This window comes from Acanthochromis polyacanthus, chromosome 18 (assembly GCF_021347895.1).
Source record: "Acanthochromis polyacanthus isolate Apoly-LR-REF ecotype Palm Island chromosome 18, KAUST_Apoly_ChrSc, whole genome shotgun sequence".
NCBI classification, from domain to species: Eukaryota; Metazoa; Chordata; class Actinopteri; family Pomacentridae; genus Acanthochromis; species Acanthochromis polyacanthus.
Window position 1 is genome coordinate 7,928,583 of NC_067130.1, and position 21,013 is coordinate 7,949,595.

Here is a 21,013-nt window from a genome sequence, read left to right on the forward strand (position 1 = left end):
CCTCTGAGGAATAAACAGTACCGGGGACTACAGTATAGTCAGCCACAGCACTACAGGCTTCACCAGCTCCACCACAGCTAACATCACTGACAACATCTGCTGCCAAAAGTCCCGCTCCGACATACTGCAGTCACACTGACCCCAGCCGTCCTACAGGTTTCAACACCTCCAGTCCAGAGAGGTTGTGGGTCTCCAGACAGAGGAGGTTTAGTCGGTCGGTCAGGGGGAGTTTCTCCCGCTCTCGCTCCCTCTCCCTGCACCCAGCTCAGCATGCCCCAGCCCCTGAGCACCTCCACAGCTCTCCCAGCTCCACTACCATGTGTAGATGGACAGTGACACAAGGTGCACCGGTCGCCTGGTTCTCCTGCTGCCCCTGCTGCAGACCTCCTTCACTCCTCCTCTCCCTCACCTTCCTGCTCTTGCTTCTCCTGCTTGGACCCTCCTCGTCCTCGCCGCTGTCATCGTTAGACTCTGACAACCACAATGCACCAGGAAGGACTTCTCCTCACATCTTCATCTCGCATCCGCCACCTTTCTCATCGCCCGCGCCGCTTCACGCATCCTCTGCGAGGTTGCCACGGGCGACCAACGTGTCATCCTCTTCCGCGACGGTCGTCGGCCGTCACGTGCGGAGCAGCTACACACATCTGCAAGGAGATGTGCGCAGGAGAAAACTGTTCTCCTTCCAGAAATTCTTCCTTCGCATTGACAAGGAAGGAAACGTTAACGGCACCAAAAGTGAGGACGATCCATACAGTAAGTCAGCTCCTTTGTATCTGTACACATCATTCCTACCTTATGAGCAGAATTTAACCACAGAGACCAGATCACTGGAAACTGTTACTTGATGTTAAAGACTGTGTTATAAATCTTGTCGGGGCATCAGAGGAATCAGTAGCACCACAAACCATTTTGCTTCTTTTAAGAGTTTTTGGCAGCACTAAAAGGTGATAGAAGAGTAGCCAAAGACAAAGGCCCCGCTATCTGTCAGTGAAAACACAAAGTCCAACTGGTTGTCTTCCACTTCATCTCATGTGTTTATCTGTGGAGACCGATGTTTCTGAGTTTCCTTCCTGGGCAACCGTGCACATTAAGACAGGTGACTGGGCAAAAGAACAAATAACAGAGCTGCGTGCTTCCAGCCTTTTCACCATGCGCAGAGGCAGGCATATTTGTCTGACTACAAAGAGTTTGGAAAAGGAGAGCATGACAGTAGAAGAGCGGGAGACAAGGAAAAAAAAAACAGTAAGCCAGCAGATAAAAAGAAAGACGATCCACTGGAATCAATTAGAAATTGCCCAGAGAAAGTTCTTCCTCTTTGAGGAAATATCTAAAACACAGCTATTACCAAACCCCTGGGGAGAATGACAAGTACACTGCCTCCTTGCTGCTATTGTGCTGCAGCTCTAATCATGGTGGGCATATGCTAACTATGAGGTTTATACTGACTCAGATGTAAAGTAATAACTATGTGAGCTCTGCTCCTTTTTCTGGTTGTGCATTTTGCGGGCTGTGAAATATGTTTTTAACCTTTATTTATGCTGAGAAGGGTCACCGAGCACACATGCTCGTTTGTCAGCACCACTCAGCCTCACATCCACACAGTTACACTCTTTCACACTGGAAACTCCACTGGCACTGTTAAAGCAACTTTAAGTGTGGAAACTGTGGGAGATGAACACACACATCACAGCAGATATAGTAGAAAACAGGCTAAGATGGTGAAAATATGCAAGAATTATAGCAAAAGTTGTTTCCAGATTCTTAAAAACCAAACTGCACTGCAATCTTTCAAATCTCAACAAAGCGTCCAATCTGCACTCCAGCAAATATAAATACTTCTAACAACTTATAAGGCTCATCATAATCTGGTATGACTGATTCAGAACAGAAAATCAGCTGTTATCATTCTGTAGTCCACATCTTTATCTTGTAGTTAAACACATCTGGAAGTTTTCCAAAACCCGCCGCGGTCCTCTGGTCCTGTGAGCAGCACAGAATAACTGCATGGCCTGAAGGCACATTGACAGTAGTTGTTGAGTGAGGAGAGAACATTACTCCCACATTTACCTGCCCGGAGTTTCGCTGGCAGTTCGCTCAACTGATGGGCGACGTCCAAAGCACGAGCTGATTTCTTTTAGATTATACAACGGGCCCTCGCTGCATTATGTCTGCTGAGTGTTTCTGAATCAACGTGTCAAGTGTCTGGGAATGTAATCTTTAATGAATAGGACTTTGCCACTCGCACACCTTCGTACACGTCACAGGTTTGCATGCATCTGTCTGTGGGGCTGTGGTGCTGTACAAGCCTCTCCTGCTGAGAGCACACACACACACGCACACACACACGCCTGAGCACAGAGAGGCCAGTCTTGCACATGGCCTCCATATGGCAAAGCCCACTTTTATTAGGGCCAGTGTGAATATGTGTGTGTGTGTGTGTGTGTGTGTGTGTGTGTGTGTGTGTGTGTGTGTGTGTGTGTGTGTGTGTGTGTGTGTGTGTGTGTGTGTGTGCGCGCGCCACTCAGACACCAAGGCTCTGCCAGACATGGCTGAAGGAATTTCAATTAGCGTCTCTTCCTCCCTCCCCTTTGCCCGTAGTCTTCTACCGACGCACACGTGCACACACACTTTAACATGCATGCACAGAGAGAGCTCAGCCATTAGGGTGCGACGTGTCAGGAGCTATAATGGCATCAGGTTTGGCATTAGAAGCACAATCCATCAATTTCAGCGGCTCCTAACACCTGATAGTGGTGGTGGGAAATTGTGAGAACAGGGACGGGGTTTTTTTTGTGTTTGAAGCATCACATGTTTTTGCTCCAGCTCAGAAGCTTTCTGCACATTTAAGTTTTGAACACGTCTCGTTTGTTTTGGTATTTCAGATTATGACACTGTCCATTTACACTGCGATAACTTTAACCCAAAAACAACTGCTTCAAAGCTGCACACAGACTTTAGTACAAATGAGTGCTTTGATGCAGGCCTGTGCTCATGAGAAACACATGGCTCTGTGGAGATAATGCAGCTTGTAACAGACTAGATCATCTAATATTCTGCACGAGAGCTTCCCCAGAGCAAACCCAGGTGGAGAGGTGGACCTTATTTGTCAAAAATGGGCCACTTCTTTGGGAAAATATTACACTAAAAACTAGCGAGGGGGGGCAATTGGTGGTTATCATGGTCTAGTAGTCTGGCAATGTTCAGGAGGTCGGATTGCAAATGAGCGTCATTAGACGGTGTCAGAGGTGATGAAGAAGATTTAGCTCCAGCTCGGGGGTCGAGGCTCTCCTCCACAGCCGAGCCTTTCTAATCATCCTGTCAAAGCTGAGGCCAGTACATCACTCAGGGTTCAGGGCTTACATTGTGATTTTCTGCTGCCTGGTGCATGTCAGCGTTCGTCCATTTGCATGTGCTCAGTGTCCATCTATCCATCTCACCTCATAAGGCCTTCAAAACGATTCGCTCCGGTCTGGGAATGGAAATCTTGCCTCGCCGCCATGTGATTAGCATCGATCCTGCCACTGACCAACAAAACTGTCCTTGTTTTCTTCCCTCCATGTTGTCCACAGACTGTCACGTCCTATTTACAAACAAATGAATACAGCCATGTAACAAATGGACATGTGTTTGCAGTTGGACTGCAGATTTGTGCTCTCTCATAGCAATATTACTATTAAACGGTGCCAACTTGAGCACACTCGGAGCTTCGGTTCTCACTGCGGCCACCCGGATTGCAGAAGCCGCTGCGTGCACTTATTGTTAGCATTAATCCCCCATTAATCAGTTCAGTGACAGGGATGAATACAGCAAGCCACAATTTATAGAGACAATACTATTAGACAGGACGTTATTCTGATTTAGTGCGGGTTTTGCATGTCCAGGCTAATTACGCATGTCTGCCCCCTCTGGTTTGACCTCTACCTATTGACCCAAGGAAGGAAGCTTTGTTAATGGAAAGGTCAGCGCTCTGCATCACCTTTGACACTGTGAGTCTGACGTAGCTGAGAGATGAAGGGGGAAAAAATGAAATGACTGACACACAAGCATACAACACATCTGTATTTATATTGATGTATCAATGATGCTCCATTAATTTTGTCTGGAAAATGTCTTGCTTCATACGTTTTCTTAAAACCAGGCATGATAAGGCAGTCTGTACTAGATTAAAGGAAAACTACACCTGATTCTAGGAAATGTCCAAAAGAAGGGTTAGCCTTTCACTAGTTTGGGAAAACTGTACTATTTAGTTTTGCTGTTAAGTTAAACTCCAAGCCATGCGATCATCGGCCTCTTTCTCCGTTGAGCAAATCTGGGTTTCTCAAATTCGTACCTCCTAAAAACCACAACCATTCCTTCATCCCCGTCCTCTGCATCCATAAACCTCCAATGACTCAGCAATATAACACAAAACAAAAATGCAGCAAGTGCCGGCGGTCCCTGAATTATTCTTTTTTTTTTTTTTTTTAAACAGCCTCTTGAAATTAGTCCCAGTCTTTCCCTTTTTCTGTTTTGTGGATGTCTTTATTTTTGCAGCCCTGGTCTCCCTGCGTCTCAGCCTGATGAGCACGTTTAGGGTTCTCATGGGAAAAGGTAACAGTGTGGCCCATAAAAGAGAGTAATGAGGAGGTACTGGATGCACCAGAGGTTAGTGTCAGTGTTGCTTTTCATTTCAAGCTACTTTAACATCTTCATGGAGTCGTCTCCGCAGCAGCCGTAAATAAAAGCGGTGTGCAAACGTCACTGCAGGCACTCGTTCAGGAAATACTGAATCAAGGGCTCTTAAAGCTATCAGAACCGCGTTCGACATCAACAATTACATTCAGCTATACTCTGAAAACATACAATAAACCTATGCTACCTGCACAACTCCTACATTTGCTCCCTCTGATCTCCTTTCCGAGTAAACTAAGTTTAATGTCGCTTATGGGAGGAGTCAAAAATAATGGATTGCATTCACGGTAAAGAGTGAAATTTCTTACAAACGCTCACTTACTCGTGTTGGAACATCTTTAAAGAACGTCTTCCTGCGTGGGGGAAGCGCAGTTGAAATATTTTAGGTTTTGTTTTGTTAAAATCTGAAAGTGAAGCAGGAATCTGGATCAAATCACGTCAGTTCTGAATCGTCACTCCTTTAACTATCATCCTGGAAGCAAACACTGCACAAACATTTCATAATATTAATATTATCTGACCTTACATAGGAGCGATGTTACTTTACTGTGACTGATAGATTTCCCCTGTACATTGTCAAATTACTTAATGGAAGCATTGATATTTCAGAGACTTTTTAAAGCTCCATCATGATTCGTTACGCAATAAATTCTCTGGCCCGTATTACGGCAAGATGTGCAGAGTTCATTGGTATCTGGCATTTTCATCTCATAGCTGTTTAATTTCGTTCTCTGATGTTATTGTGATCAGCTTACATTTAACACAACAGTTTCGGAGACAGTATTAGCTCCCACAGCTGTCACAGACCTAAACGCAGTGTTCAAGCTATTTATTCATGTTCAACGGTTTAGGGAATCTATTATTTTCTTATAAAAACCACCCATTTTTTCCATTAATAACTGAGACCTGATATTGTTACTGTTTTTCCCCATAGAGGCGGGACACACACACAGAGTGTGTGTGTGGCGGTTTCAGAAATGCAATGCTGAAAATGATCACAACAACGCCTCCACAGTTAATAAAAGTTTCCCATCCAGATATTTCTACAAATATTTCTTCATTGTTAAAAGTGCTGTTGTTATACTTTTAAAAGCGGAGCGTTTTTTTTTCTGCCAAGAGTCACTGAAGACAATGACAGGATCTGTCTCATTTTTCCATCAGTGTTTACATATTTCCTGTCATCGCTGCCTGATATTCTCCCATAAATTCACTCCCTTGTCGATTAATGTGTCAGCTACAACCAGACTGAAATAAGAGCCAGATTTTTGTAGGCAGACCAAGCCGGGCCTGTCACAAGCCCAACCAGTCAGGCACCACCTTAAACAAAAGTCTTTCAGCAGCAAATCATGTTTCTGTAAGATCTTCCACCGCTTTGGAGTACTTCAGCCCTCTGAAGAGAAAATAGCTCCAAACATCACGAGTCGATTACCGTCTGCAAAGGCTCTTAAGCTGGACATTTTGGTTTGACGGACAGCCTTTTGCTTTGTGCATGTTATGTGGAGGATTCTTGAAAAGATTTATATGTATCCTGGACAGGAAGTGAGAAAAAAACAGGAGGAGATACTCTGATGAACAACTAGTTGTCAGTTTCTAAACAACTTTTGAGTGAATTATTGTCACCATGTATTGCTACCAAGTGTGTTGAATGAATGAATCTACTTCATATCTGTGGACGTTTTGGATATATCTGTGTCTCCAAAGTCAAATTCCTGAATTTCTAAATCCCCTCTGAGTCGATATTATCAATACTGACAGATATTTACTGTATCACGTTGCCGCTCGGCGGTTGGTTCATCTCAGCGATGTCCTAACAGCAGTTTGTTGCTGTCTAAACAACAAATCACAGCAGTGTTCGCTTCAGAGTAAACAGTGATGGGAAAGTGGTTTGCATCATTTACAGAGCTGGAAATTGGAATATTTGCCACGTCGGTAACACACTCATCATCGTGGCTTGACGTAGTAATATTGTGTAATCTTAGAAAAGTTGAAGTCAGTCATACTTTGCTCTGGAAGTGATTACAACTGAAGGAAAATGCCGAAACACTCATCTAAAACGTAAAATCTGATTGTACAGATACAATTCAGGGGGAAGAAAAACTCTTCACTCGCTTGATCTGCATCATGATTAGAAGCTCTTTTGAGGTTCTTCTTTGTGTTGTTTCAGTCGTATTTGAATCTTATATTATATTGTAAACTGGGCTAACAGGGACCCCTTGAAGCAGACAAACAACACACAGAAACTTAAAGCCGGAATGGGCAGAAATCTGGAAAACAAACTAATTTAAAGTGCAGGACTCCTCCTGTGGCCTTTTTGCTGCCATTACTCAAATAGCAACTTATTCTGCAGCATTTTGTGGCACTGAATCAGGCTTTGTACTCGGGAAAGTGATGTGCACATGGATCTGAATTTGAACAACAGCCAGTAGTACATTCTTCATTTCAAAAAGACTTTTTAGATCTTTTGAAAGTGCAGAAATAGAGCCAAAAGGAAGTGCAGCAGTCTGGTTACTTCTCATACTATTTGAATGAAAACATGCTGGAAGGTTTTTTATCAATGACGCTAAGGAAACACACTGCCTACTCCAGCTTTAAAATCCATTCTTGTACAGCTGAAACCACTGGGTAAATGAATGGATTTATGGATAAAGACATTTTTCAAGCTCAAATGTCAAACTTTGTCAGATTGCAGCCTTTCAAATTTGTGGATTTACTGCATTTCATTGTCACGTGATGATAAACTTAACCAATTTGTAAACTGAACTGATTCAGATAGAGATTTGGGCGGGACATCGATTGAGAATACACAGAGAGAGGCAAAGGTCCTATTTTAATCAGGAATTTGTCAAGAAATATGAAATTATATGCAGTGTGAAAGTTTCCCAGCCTGAAAACTTTCAATATCTAACACTTTTTCAAGAGAGTAATGTAATTTATCCTGCAAACACCTATTGCAGAAAACTAAACTACATTTCTGTGAGTTTATAAGGACGTGTCAGAAAGACTTTCGCTACTGCTGCTAAAAAATGCAGCCGAAGCCTAATACTCTAAGTGTCATTCTGGTGTTGGCCTGGTGCCTGTGAACGGGCTGAATTAATGGCTAGTAAAGCAGTGGGAGGTGAAGAACAGCATCTGTGACAGATAACATGCAGGGCTGCTGCCATATAGACACCACGTGCTTTAGGAGAAGCCCCCCCCACCAAACACACACACACACACCTCATGCTCACCCCTAACCCGTCTGCACACACACCGCATGAAAGTGAGGCTCTTAATGGAGTCATCAAAGGTAGAGCAGAGAGCTCCGAGTCCAGGGAGGCATCTGGACAGTCTGGATGTTTGAACAGAGCAGTAAGGAATGCCAGCTAATTACTGTGTGTGTGTGTGTAGCAAATGTATATGAGCATTAACCTGCAAGGACACAGAAACTGAGAGGGGGAATGTGACAAACTGAGTAGTATTTGTGGTGTAAAATAACAAGTTCTCCAAAGCTGAAAGTCAAGCGGCAGCGACTCAAACCACAACAGTTGGGCAACATCGCGCTGGCAGCTGAACTGTAAATGAAAAATGTGTGAAATGCAGACGACCGTCACAGCACTTTGCCTGAAAACATAACTCCTGCCGGCCTGTGAAATGTTTTGACAGAAACTGGCAGCTTTGCCACTTTATCATGTTACAAAGTCGACCGTGTTAAAGGAATCACAATTTCTCAGGTTGTTCCAGATTTTTTTTCTGTTCTCCTGTGGGGTTGAATCACCATTAACATCGCTGCACATTTCTGTAAGGTTTCCTCCTAGCTGTTCTTAAATGTGTGTGACAGAACTCTGCGGTCTCGGTAAGGTGACCTCAAATTGGCTGGAATGATGAGACGCAAAACAATCTGTTAACTGGTGTTTTAAACTGCAGGTTTTCACTCAGGTGATCCGTTTGGTTGGATTTCGGGTTTCTTTTCAAGCCCGTTCGGAAATCACAGTGCAGTTTTCTCAAGTGTTTCAGTCAGAGAAGGAAATAAAAACGCGATGGTGGCAGGAAAAGTAAATAACACAGTGAGCGCAGGTCAAACCAAACGGTCCCGCTAATTAAATAAATATTGGAGAAAAAGCCCATTCGATTCAAATTATTATTACTGTTTGATATGATTTACAACACAGAAATTTAATCCGTGCAAAAACAAAATTTGAAAAGAAATCAGTTGACCAAAAATTCTCCTTGTCGAAAACTTTCAGCCGTATTGAAAATCAGAAACAGGCCTCCGTTTTCTCAGAGCCCGTCGAACCAGTCAGCGAGTCGGGCTTTGTTGTGGCCACTTAGCACAGGATGATACTGTTTGTCAACCACATCAGTCCAAACCAATACCTCAATGTTCCTCCAAACACACAATATGCTGCAGTTTCTGCTCCAACCCAACATCTTCACCAGCTCTCACCAAGCAATGTGCACAAATGAGGGATGTTTGTTCTCGCTCAGATTTCATAAAGAGCCGGAAACATTCAACTAAACACAAAGAGAAATCGTGCAAAGGAAACAGAGGAAGCGGCTTTTTTTTTTAAATGTATTTTGCTCTATGTTGTTTGCCTTTATATCATGAGAAAGAGCAGAATAGCGTCCTTCTTTCAGTTAACATCTGATCTGACGACAGTGGTGGTCCATTTTTTTCTTTTAGATTTCCTCTATTGTTCTGTATTTGTTTTATTTGCAGGATTTCTTTAAGTCTATGGTGGCTGCATGGATGCAAACTCTCGTGTCACAGTGAATACGAGACGTCGTCAGTCACTCTGTTGCTCTTTTCATAGAGGAAAATGATCTCAGTGTTTAGACCTCAACTCATGAAATCTTTCTTAAAAAATGCATAATGGGGTTATTTTTGCTTCGCGGACATTTTTATTCCTTGGATATCACATTTATGCTTCACGTCTAAAAAAAAATAAAATAAAAAAAAAACAAGAGCGGGAGAATTAGTCACTGAAGAAAAGCACTGGAAAGTCAGCGGTTCATCCAAATATCGGTTATTGGACGTAGAATAAAAGAATCGACTCAATTTTTCTCGCTGAAGGGAGTTCATGACACAAACGAGTCCACAAGTGACAATATTTCACAATGCAGGGCGAGACCTCTCCAAGCTGTAGACCCACTCACAGCTGGTCACCGTGTCGAGGTCACAAAGTGAACAACCGCAGTATAATCTTCAAAAAAGCCCCTGGATAAACAGTGGAAACATTTTCACAACCTCCCTTAACCTTTAGGTTCAGCTGGAGTCTCTCTGACCATGTTTCCAAAGGGGCCGGCCAGGGGTCGATGGGAGGTCTGCATACGTGTGTTTTTTTTAATATTCATGAGCTGGTTGCACTAATGATCATGTTACTGAAGCCATAATCTACTAAACACCTTTACTTGCAAATGTTTGTTGTATTTTGCATGAGTCACAAAAGCGTATTATTTCAGAAAAAGTAAATCTTTAACTCATCCACTCTTCCACTGACTTTGTTTTCCATATTTTAGGGCAATGTTCTAGTATTCTAGTGTTCTCTTGATGCATTTTTAACCACCCTGGACTGATTTTTTCCCCTGTACCTCTATGGAAACAGCACAACTGTGGCTAGAAGTAGACAGAACTCAAAAATGTCTACTGTGCAGTGTGACAACAAAAGTGGATTTTTTGTTGACTATTTTTGAAATGTTGAAAAAAGTGTAAAAACAGCCAGTAGTTCAGCCAAACAGTTACTGAGTCGTTGTCACATGAACACGTTACATCAAGAACTTTAACACTTTTTCAATAAAAGACTAGTCTTTCAGGGTGAAGTCCTTCGTTACAAAAGCTACAGTTTTAAAAAATCTCAATGAAGACATGCCCTTAATGTCTCTTGGTCAGATTTCAATATTCTGAGGTTAAGAAGTTAACGTCAGGTAGAAAAATGTAGGGAAGAGATCATAAACCTATATACACTACCAGTGAAAAGTTTGGACATACCTTCTTATTGAATCCTTTTTATTTAATTATTTTCTACATTGTAGATTAATACTGAAGACATCAAAACTATAAAAGAATACATATACAATTATCTTGTAAACAAAAGTGTTAATCTTCAGTGTTAATCTACAATGTAGAAACAATACAAATAAATAAATAAGCATGATTTATTTACCTTTATTTAACCAGGAAGTCCTATTGAGATCAGACATCTCTTTTACAAGAGAGACTTTGCCAAGGTAGCAGCCACACAAGCTTTAAAAGTTACATAAAACAGACACATGATGCACAAAATAAACAATAAAACAGATTGACAGCTGTTCAAGGACCGTGACCTCTAAAGAAAAACACTGACATTCCTCTTTTACTGTGGTCTTTATGATATTCTTAAACTCATTAATGGATATGAATGTTTCTAGTTAAAGAGTTCTTTGAAGACTATTCCATGACCATGGTGCATGATGGGAGAACGCCGTTTTGCCAAAGTCTGTCAGTCATTCAAAAGCAACCACTGAATTAAAGGAGAATTGAACTGAACCATTGTATGAGAAGGTGTCCAAACTTTTGACTGGTGGTGTAAGTATTTTTAAAGATAACATATAGAGACAAACACAGAAAAAAAGGAGAAAAAAAATACAGTGAAGCAAGACAGACAGTAAGTGTATTTCCGTCCTCTGAACTGTTTTTCTGCACATTGTGAATAATCATGGCAGACATGAAGCATGCCACTATGGTGCTATGGTTGCACTGGTGTTGTACTATGGAAAGCCAAGGCTGAGAGAACCAAAACATCCATAAAATGTAGGTTAAACATGAAGATCACAAACAACCACTACCAGCCAATAATACAACCATCACTATGAATATCAAACACTATTTCTCCAATTCATGAAAGCTGCTGTTGTGAACTTTTAACTGCAGATTTCACACACGTTATATATTTAACAGGTCACAGTGGAGCAGAAGATTTGGCTCCAAAACCTATTAAGCATCTCAATAGTCTTTATAAAGTTGTTAATGAACAGTTTGTTCCTTGTTAGAAGGCCAGGTAGTGTTTGTTTGAACTCTGTGTTACAGTTTGACTGGCAAAGACCGCTTTGGCGTTCTGTTACGAAAGTTATGGTGTTGGTCTGTTACATGCAGGTGTTTGCCCTTGGTAATTCCTTAAAACTGATAACTGCAAGTGTCCATGCCTTTTAAATGAAGTAAACCTTGTGCTGTTTGTGTTTTTAAGGCTGGATCATAAAAACCTATTTTTCCCCATTTGCACTTAAAAACATAAATTCATTATAAAGATGCCTTGTGGAGATCCAGGTGGCCAAACGAGGGGAAAATAAAAAAATATATATCATTAACAGACTCAAGAAACCAATAAGAAAACATGTTGAATTTGAAAATGAAACAATCAAATCTAGTTTTAAGGGACATATAGGCCTTGTGCAACAGATTCAAGCTCATAGTTATGTGTGCATGTGTGACTGCAGGCTAATCACAAAAATGCATCTGCGTCTGTGACATAAGCTCAAGTCCCGTTTTTCTCCTCGCCATAAACTCTGTAGCTGCAATCTAAGCCTTTTGTTGCAGCCAGGCTTTTCAACTCACAAGCAGGCGGGCTGCTTCTGGTAACTGGTAAAGGGGCCATAAAAGAGTCCTGTGCTTTTGGTTTCTGACAAACCACATCAAACGGGAGGAGGGAAGAGGGTTTGAACAGGTGGACCAGACTTCTGCGCAGCACAGCCAGATCTTATTTTTTTTTTTACAGATCACAGCTCAGAAATGTCAGCTGTGGAGCAGCGCGATGGAACATTTTGAACCTGATAGATCAGCATGGCTCAGTATGTCTGTGTGAGTAATGGGCTGAACACAGCGCGCCAGCATGATGCACTGCAAGCGAGGAAACGTTTTTTGAAGTTCAGCAATCATTTATTGACCAAATGAGGGAACTGCAAGGACAGATGAATGCTCGGGCCAAGTACGTTTAACAACTAACTATTAAAATAACAAAACACACACCCACACACACGGAAAATGTACAACAAGTTAATTTTGTACTTTTATGACTCTAAATGCGAAACAGTCCTTCGATGCTTTTGAAAAGCAATTAGAGAAAAGACAAACAGCAAGACAACAGTATCACAATGTGTCCAAGTATTATATCAGAAAATGCAACGAGAAAAAGTCCAAGAAAGAAATGCATCTCAACATACAGATTTTGAGAGCGTGGGAGTGGGTTTTTGAGGCCGATGCAGATATTTGGACCGTAAACAATTCCAATACAGAGTTCTGTTCCTACGGTGTGACGTAAGTCGATTTAAATCCGAACTTGTAAACAAAGCCGTTACGTGCATCACGATATCGATCAGTTTACATATTTATACAACTACAGTAACAAAAACGGTCATTAGCTCACACCGAAACACAACTCGGTAGAAAAGTACCGGTAACAATTTAAACTGTAAGTCTGACTTAAGCTTGGGAACCATAATGAAGTTAGTGAATGTAGCAAAATCCAATGTGCCGGCAAATGCAAACCACGCCGTCTTATAGCGCCGCATGACGACTGTACATACAGTATTCATTTACTCTGCTCACCAACTAGTTCCACTGAGCCAGTTCTGACATAATGAAGAAATGCCGTATGTTAAACCGAGGACAGGCCCGTAATCAGTTCCAACGTACTGGCGAAACGATGTAAGTCCAGGACGTCATAAACTGAGGACCTCCTGTAATTTCAATATTGATATATCGGATGACATTCTATGTAATTTATATGTTAGGAGTGACATTGACAAGGGAAATGATTGGTCATTGGTCATGAACTTTCCAGTAACTAGTTCTCTGCTACATGTGCTGCAGACGGTGCTGAGTGTTGTAAAGAACAGAGTCAGAGCTGCTCCGTTGGACAAATTGTACGACAAGCATCTTTTTCTGCATTATGTTTTCTACAAAGAATTTAAAAAAAAAAGTTTTCCTATGGCTTCAGATCTCTCCATCTGTCTCCATCTGAAGCCTGAACAACAACTTCATTCCTCATTTCTATGACCATCATAAAATCACACCAGGGCTGCAGGATGTTGCAAACCTCTGAGAAAGAAAGAGAGGGGATGAAGGCAGAAAAAGGGCATCTCATAAAAAGACTGATATGATTTATATGCGGAGACAGTGAGCGTCATTAGCGTGATCTTTCACACTTTTATCATGCATTTGTCTCTCTTAACTGGTCTCTCAAATTTTGGGGAAAATGTGAAAATATGTGTATAGTAATTACAAGTGTCAATAATCATTTGTTTTGTGGTGATGCAGTTTGGTGAAACAGACGCCTAAAGACTTCAGATTAGTACTCTCTGTGTGCTTCTTATGCTGTCCCAGCTATTCCCTCAACAGGGCTCCACTTCCTCGAGGCCCCTTTAGCTAATCCTCTGAAACCTCTGATAGTTTTATGGCTTGGTGGAACTGACTTTAGGATGGGAGAAGAAAGGGCCGGCGACCACAGCTTAAACCAGTAATTGGTTCAGGCTTGAAAACTGATACGGATGCCTTGACCTCTTGCCAGTCTGGCAGCCAGAAAGCCACTCTCCGTCCCATCCGTGTGCCTGCATGCTGGCCTGCCTACGCTCCCCTGGTCAGAAAAACAAACACAGAATGCAGAAATGTTTTTTCCTGGCTTACACCTTGGTCCCAGGGCATGCAGCCCACAAGCTAACCAGCAAATGAACAGAGGGCAAGAGGCCGGTCTGAGGTCTGACTGTCACATAGCGAGGGAAAAAAAATAAAAAGAGAGACTGGGGTTCACTTGTGAAGAAGAAACTAGTATATAATAATTCAGGTTTCCTTTACAGTATTTTAGGATTTCTTTCATTAAAATTAAGCAATTTTTCATGCTTTACATTGATACTACTGCTGCCAAATACCTACTTTTGTGGTGTTTCATTCAATGTGAAGGCCATAAATTTCAAGACAAGGCATTTACAATGCATTTGTTGGCTTCTAAAATGTAAAGAATTTCTACTGTTGTCTTGTTTATAAATGTAAACTGGTTGACAGATGCAAACAAGCAAATCAAAGGGTCTGGAAAACCGTTAAGGGCCCTATTTTGGACTATAAACAGTCTCTACAATGTCTATGAGCAAAATAAAATGCAACAGAAAGGAAAGACGCTACAATCTGCAAAAATTTCACAATATCTGAGGAACCGATCTAAACAAAAGCTTGACATATTTGTTTTTCTGTCTCTGCAACAGGTCTTCTGGAGATCAAATCAGTGGATGTGGGAGTGGTGGCCATCAGGGGCCTCAGCAGTAACCACTACCTGGCCATCAGGAAGAACGGAGTTCTGTACGGAGCGGTGAGTAGCAGTTTGATGCTGATCTGCCTCTTTTTTTTTTTTTTTATAAAAGATATCCAAAATCTTTTGCAGCTTCGCCACGGTTCAGTTCAACAGATGACAGTGTCAAAATTCATGAATCAAAAGTCTAAGACGAGAGATATATTCTCTCTAAAGTGGTGACTCTGTGGCTTTGAAGTTTCTTGAATACATTCTAAAACAATAGACAAGGGTGCAAGACTCGCTATTCCAAAAACAGGAACCACAGTTCGTCAGTGTGAGCTCTCCTCTCCGCTGCCTACCTCTCCATTCACAAACCGGGAACACAATCCTTCAGTTACTCTTTTCTGCTTGGATCCCTCTGGGGAGAGCAGCCCTTGTTTCATCTGTTTTCTCTCTCTTTCTCCCTCCTTTTCTTCATCTCATTCTCTCCCTCCTTTTTTTTTTCTTTCCTCTTCCTCTTTCCTTACTTTGAAAGACCCGATTTTCAGCGTGTCTCTCTGGAGCCGCACCGCAGATGAAATGACACACGGTAGAATAGAAGGGAAAAAAAAGAGGCATTTTGTTGCATGGCCTGAAACAGAATTCCCATGACGTCTTCTGCTCGGTGCAACACAAGCCATGGCGGCTCGGCGGTGAAGGGCTGGCGTTCGATTACACTTGATGGGTTTACACAGTGACTTCTTTATCCAGTCCTAATCAATTGAAATCATTGTTTGGTTGCATCGCCAGATTAAGACACGTTTTTCACCATTTTTACAATGAATTTATACCAGCGACGAAGAATGGATTTTAACTGCTATGACCACAATACAATGTAAAGAGTTTCTGCTTTTAAAGTGCTGATTTAGCAAGTGCAACTCTTAGTAAAATGTCATGAATAATCTTTTAATGTTAATTGAAAGGCAGCCAGCAAACACACACGCGGTTCAATCGCACTGAGCACCAGTGTAAGTTAAAAAGCTGCACAGTGTTTGTAAAATATTTTCGTTTTGCTTTGGGAACATTCAGTTTTACTTCTGGAACTAATTTGAACCGCTGTGGCCAGATACAGAGAGAGAGAGAGAGACCGAGAGAGAGATACTGAGCCCGAGTGTGTGTGTTTGTGTGTGTGGGGCGACTGCATTTTTGCTTGTGAATATCAACTGCATCTAGTTAACTGGCTGTTTAAGTGACGCTAGCCTTAAGCACAAGGGCAGCTTCCAGTAAACTGACAAACGCTGCTCTCTCAGATCATTTTCTCTTCATTTACCAGTGGGTGGTCACTGCAGTAATGCAAACCACAAACTGAGTGTCACGATGCTCTTATGCTGGCAACGAGCCTGAACCTTTAGGATGCCGCATCTTATGTAAAAGCCCTCTGCCCCCTGCTCATCCACCAGGCCACACCGCCGCCGCTCCGGATCACAGACAAACAAACAAACATTCACAACAATTCAGTGTCCAGTTCTGTACAATTGGCCTTGAATACGCCGGGGATTGCTCTGAAGCAACGGCTGACCATTTGTTGATCTGCGCTGTCACAAGGAGTAAAGTGTCAGTTTGCTGTTGCCGTGCTCTGACAACATCCAAAAGAAAAACGCAAACATTAGAAAGCACAAACATAACTAAGAGAAAAGCTACAAAAGAACAATAGTCAAAGGTTAAGATGCGGCTGCTATTTTGCAGTAAAGACTAATTATTAACATGAGTCATGGAACTAATAATGACAGTAGAATAATAAGAGGAGGAACAGAGGACAAGAAGTTTGACTTGGGGATCCAACTGGGAGCCAATCACTCTCTGAACTAGGGCTGGGCGATATGGCCAAAAAATAAAATCTCGATTTTTTTAGTCATCTTGGACGATTACGATTTTAATAGATTTTTGTTGTTTCTTTGCGGTCTGTTTGCTATGGCTAGTGCTAGCCATGCCGCACTCCTGTGGCTGCGGGCACTTTTTCCATTCTTTAGGATGCCTCTGCCGGAGGTGCTGAAAGAGGTTAATTGTGCAGCTACTCTTCATTTTCACAGTACTTTTGCAAACCTTGCACATGACTGTAGTTTGCTCCGTGTTAGTCTTGTCAAAGCCGAACCACTTCCATATAATCGATGTAACATGAGGCCCTTTTCTCGCGACCAACTCTTTGTCTGCCTTTCTGTCCGCCATGAGGGGGGTGTGAGTGTTTTGGCAGAAGGAGATGAGAGGCGGAAGCAAACGCCAGTGCACAAGTCGTGAAAGGCAGAAGAATCTGTATTGTTATATATTTAAGCTCACCTCGATTTTACAATTTGGCAAATTTTCAAATCGTCAGGCTTTAAAAAGGTGAATTAATCAAATTAATTCGATTTATCACCCAGCCCTACTCTGAACCCTCAAAAACCATCAAAAATTGATAAAATGAAACTGTAGGAACAAAAATAATTGTCAGATTTTTACCTTTAGGGTAGTCCCTGCACAGCATCACTGTGATGTGCCATTTGTTAGGAAATAAATCCAAATCCAAGCTTGACATAGCGATATTTCACCAAAGTCACTTTATTCTAAAGCTTGTTTTATGCTTGACGAGTCCCAGAGAACAGTGCGGCTCGGTGCGGATGAATTATGTCTTTTTCGCAGCCACACCCCCTCACATGGACCATCTCAAGCAGAAAACTTCCACATCGTGCACCTCCAAATTTTTTTAACAATGCGGACGGAGACGCGGAAAACTGGTGAAGAACAGGAGTTCCTAGCAGCAGAAGTTCAGGCATTTATGCGATTAATCACACAGAGATCACCGTGGTAACCAGGATATGAACGATTTATGACGTGAAATTAAAACTAACTGCTGAAATGCAACTGTTCGTTAAAATTCCATATTGTAAGTGATGGAAAGAATGGCAAACTTCTTCTACTCTAGTTTAGTATTAGAGTAGACTAGGTGCCCCCTGCAGGTTGGTAGCAGACACCACATGGAGTATAACGTATAAAGTCACTAGGACCCGAATTCATGAGTATTCGGTCATTGGTGGAATCCGAATATTGGTAAATGGTCTGTATTTATATAGCACTTTACTATACCTGCAAGGTACCAAAGGCGCTTTACAAGATACGTCACATTCAATCATTCACACACACATTCACGCACTGATGGCGGAAGCGGCCATGTAAGGCACTAACCACGACCCATCAGGAGCAATTAGGGGTTCGGTGTCTTCTCAACATGAGTACAATGGGCCGAGGATTGAACCGGCAACCCTCCGGTTGAAAGACAGCCGCTCTACCCACTGAGGCATTTCACTTCATTAGTAAAGAAGAAGACAAAAGTCAAAGACGGAGACATCCATGCTAATTCTATGCTAATGCTGCCGGATTCTGACGATGAACACTCTGGGCCTGAATATCCGGAGTCCAGAAATTGCTATTCGGACCAGCCATAAAAGTCACACACGTTCTCTTGAGCAGATTTACAAGCGCCTCATTTCCGTGTCACCTTCGTGTGAAAACCATAACCCAGCCTTAAATGTCTATGCCACAAAAACACACTATTTGCACTAATCAGATTCTGTAAAAAAAAAAACCCGAAAATTCTGCACTTCTCTCCACAATCAAGATGCCATTTTTCACTGAGCTGCAACCAACAGTCACTTGGAAAAAATTCTGGGACTTTTCAGCTGAACTGCAGGCTATGTACACAAAGAGAAGACCAGTATGGAATCTAAAATGGAATTTGTAAAATATGTATAGAATGTAGAGTCACCACATTTCCACTATTGGAACACCAAAGAGGTCAATCATACAAATTTCATTTTTTATGATTTATGGCATTTTACCTTTAATGACATTGTTGAGGTCTCTCTACATCTAGTCTTGGTTGTTCTCTTTCCATAGAGGTTCAGAGCTTCATATTGCAGTGAAAAATGAGCCCACACACATAGAAACTGCTTGGGGTTCAGACGATTTAAAGAATACTTAAAATTATACAGCTGTGGTTAAGCAATATAAAAACCGACTGACTTAGAAATTAATTAAGTTACAAGAGGCAACAAAACTTGACTGAGAAATCTTCCGATGTCATGCGGCATCAGTCAAGTGAAGAAACGGACCATATGTGCAACAGTCGACATGAATCTGCTTCCAAAAACATCCAGTTTAATTAAATTGTTGTTTTTTTTAATTGTTAGGTCAAAACATTTGGGGAAAACACTCATCACAGCATTTCCTTACAGCCCAGCATGTTTGGTTAAAAAGTGTAACATAAGATAAAGAAAAACTGAATCAGAGAGAAGCTAGAAGCAGAGAGAGTTTGACTTTTTCAATAACACACGTTCAAAAAAGTTTCCGATACATTTTCTGAGATGAGACTAATCAGTAGCTCACCAATTGTTTTAACTGTGCACACGTCATGTACTGTATATGTGTTGTAGTCCAACAGTGATTAATTATTTTGGCAAGACGGTTGGGTTTTAAGTCCACATGTTAGAAGGTGGCGCTCTCATCAAAGCAAACAAAGGAACACAAACCCTGAACATGACCTACAGTCTCTGGAATTCTGCTTCAGTTTGTGTTCGCATGCTGTACGTCACATTAACGCTCCGTGTTTCTCCTCCGCAGAGGGACTTCGGTCCGGACTGTCGACTAATCGAACGCATTGAGGAGAACAAGTACAACACCTACGCTTCGGCTGAATGGCGGAACAAGAAGAAGCACATGTTTGTGGGACTGAACGCCAACGGGAAGCCGTTGAAGGGAAGGAGGACACGGAGGAAAAACACAGCTACTCACTTCCTGCCCATTGTGGTGCGATGATTGGACAAATCAGCCGAGAAAGCAGCTCTGCAGACTGCAGGGTGTCGGACATTTCTGGAGCTACAGCGATGACTACATTGGATAGATCTGACTCTGATCTGTATGATGCACTGAGGAGGAAAAGAAAGAAAACCTATAGACTTTTTCTCCCTGTTGAATAAAGACATTTCTATTTTTAAAGAAAGAAATAAGATATATCGGTATACAATGTATATATTATTTTCTGTTTTAAGTTATAAAGTACACTGGCACAGTAAAAAATATGAAAAGAAATGACTTCTGTGCCAAAATGTGATTCAGTAACTCACATTTCTAGATTTGTGTACACGTGAAGTGCGCGACTGGGAAGAGATGAAACGACAAAAGACGTAAGAAAAGAGAGGGAAGTGGAGGAAGTATTATTAGAAAGCTGAGTGACTGAGGACAAGAGGAAAAGACAAGAAAGCTGGAAAAGAAAAAGAACGCAGAGCCGAAACAACGTAGTCAAGAAAGCACCAAAACAGCAGCAAGTCTAACACTATCATGTTTTTTTTTCTTTAAATTTATTTATTTTGTATAATATTTAACGAAAAAGAACAAAAACACAAAAAGGACAAGTTATTGTCTTTTTTTACCATTTATGCTTCTCTTTTTGAATACTAATCATTTAAACCTGAATAAATATAAAGAATATATTTGTCTTTAACTTGTTTGACTGACTGATTCCTTTTAAAACATTCTCACTGTTCGTAAATTGGTCATTCTTTTGCAAAATCCCAGCAAAAGCAGTTAATTAACCCAATGAACTCCAAAACTCACCCACAGGCTTGAGAGACTTGCTGTTTTTTTTTTACGCAAAATGACACTGTTTGTCAGAGCAAGAAACAGTTAAAACTAAAAGTGTTTTCAACTTTCTGACTCTACTTAAACTTACATATCCCTTTGATGAGCAGTGTGAGTCAGGAGATACCCATTTTCCATTGGATTTGGATCATTTTTGACCCATGTTGCGAATCAAAGAATAAAATACTGATATTTAACAGATTTTTATCAATATAATCTATATTTTATAAAATACAGATTTTATTGATTTTTTCAATATAATTTATATTTTATGAATATAGTCTGTAGTATTTTATAAAATACTGATATTTAACAGATTTTTTATAAATATATCTATATTTTATAAAATACTGATATTTAATCAATTTTTTTATAAATATATCTATATTATATAAAATACTGATATTTAATCGATTTTTTCAATATAATCTCTAATATTTTATATAATATTGATATTT

At 41.2% G+C, this 21,013-nt stretch overlaps 1 protein-coding gene across 1 annotated transcript; it reads left to right on the forward strand.

Moving 5' to 3' along the window:
- Positions 1-222: 222 nt before the first annotated feature.
- fgf10a (fibroblast growth factor 10a) lies at positions 223-20,418 on the forward strand. Its single transcript, XM_022206195.2, has 3 exons — positions 223-756; positions 14,881-14,984; positions 19,539-20,418. Exons 1-3 carry the CDS (start codon positions 318-320, stop codon positions 19,731-19,733), a joined length of 738 nt encoding a protein of 245 aa, XP_022061887.1. The 5' UTR covers positions 223-317; the 3' UTR covers positions 19,734-20,418.
- The last annotated feature ends 595 nt before the right edge of the window (positions 20,419-21,013 follow it).

Coding starts and splice junctions, on each gene's coding strand:
- fgf10a (XM_022206195.2), top strand. CDS start 318: ATGTGTAGATGGACAGTGACACAAGGTGCACCGGTCGCCTGGTTCTCC. Junction 757..14,880: donor AAGTGAGGACGATCCATACA/GTAAGTCAGCTC, acceptor TCTCTGCAACAG/GTCTTCTGGAGATCAAATCA. Junction 14,985..19,538: donor ACGGAGTTCTGTACGGAGCG/GTGAGTAGCAGT, acceptor TCTCCTCCGCAG/AGGGACTTCGGTCCGGACTG.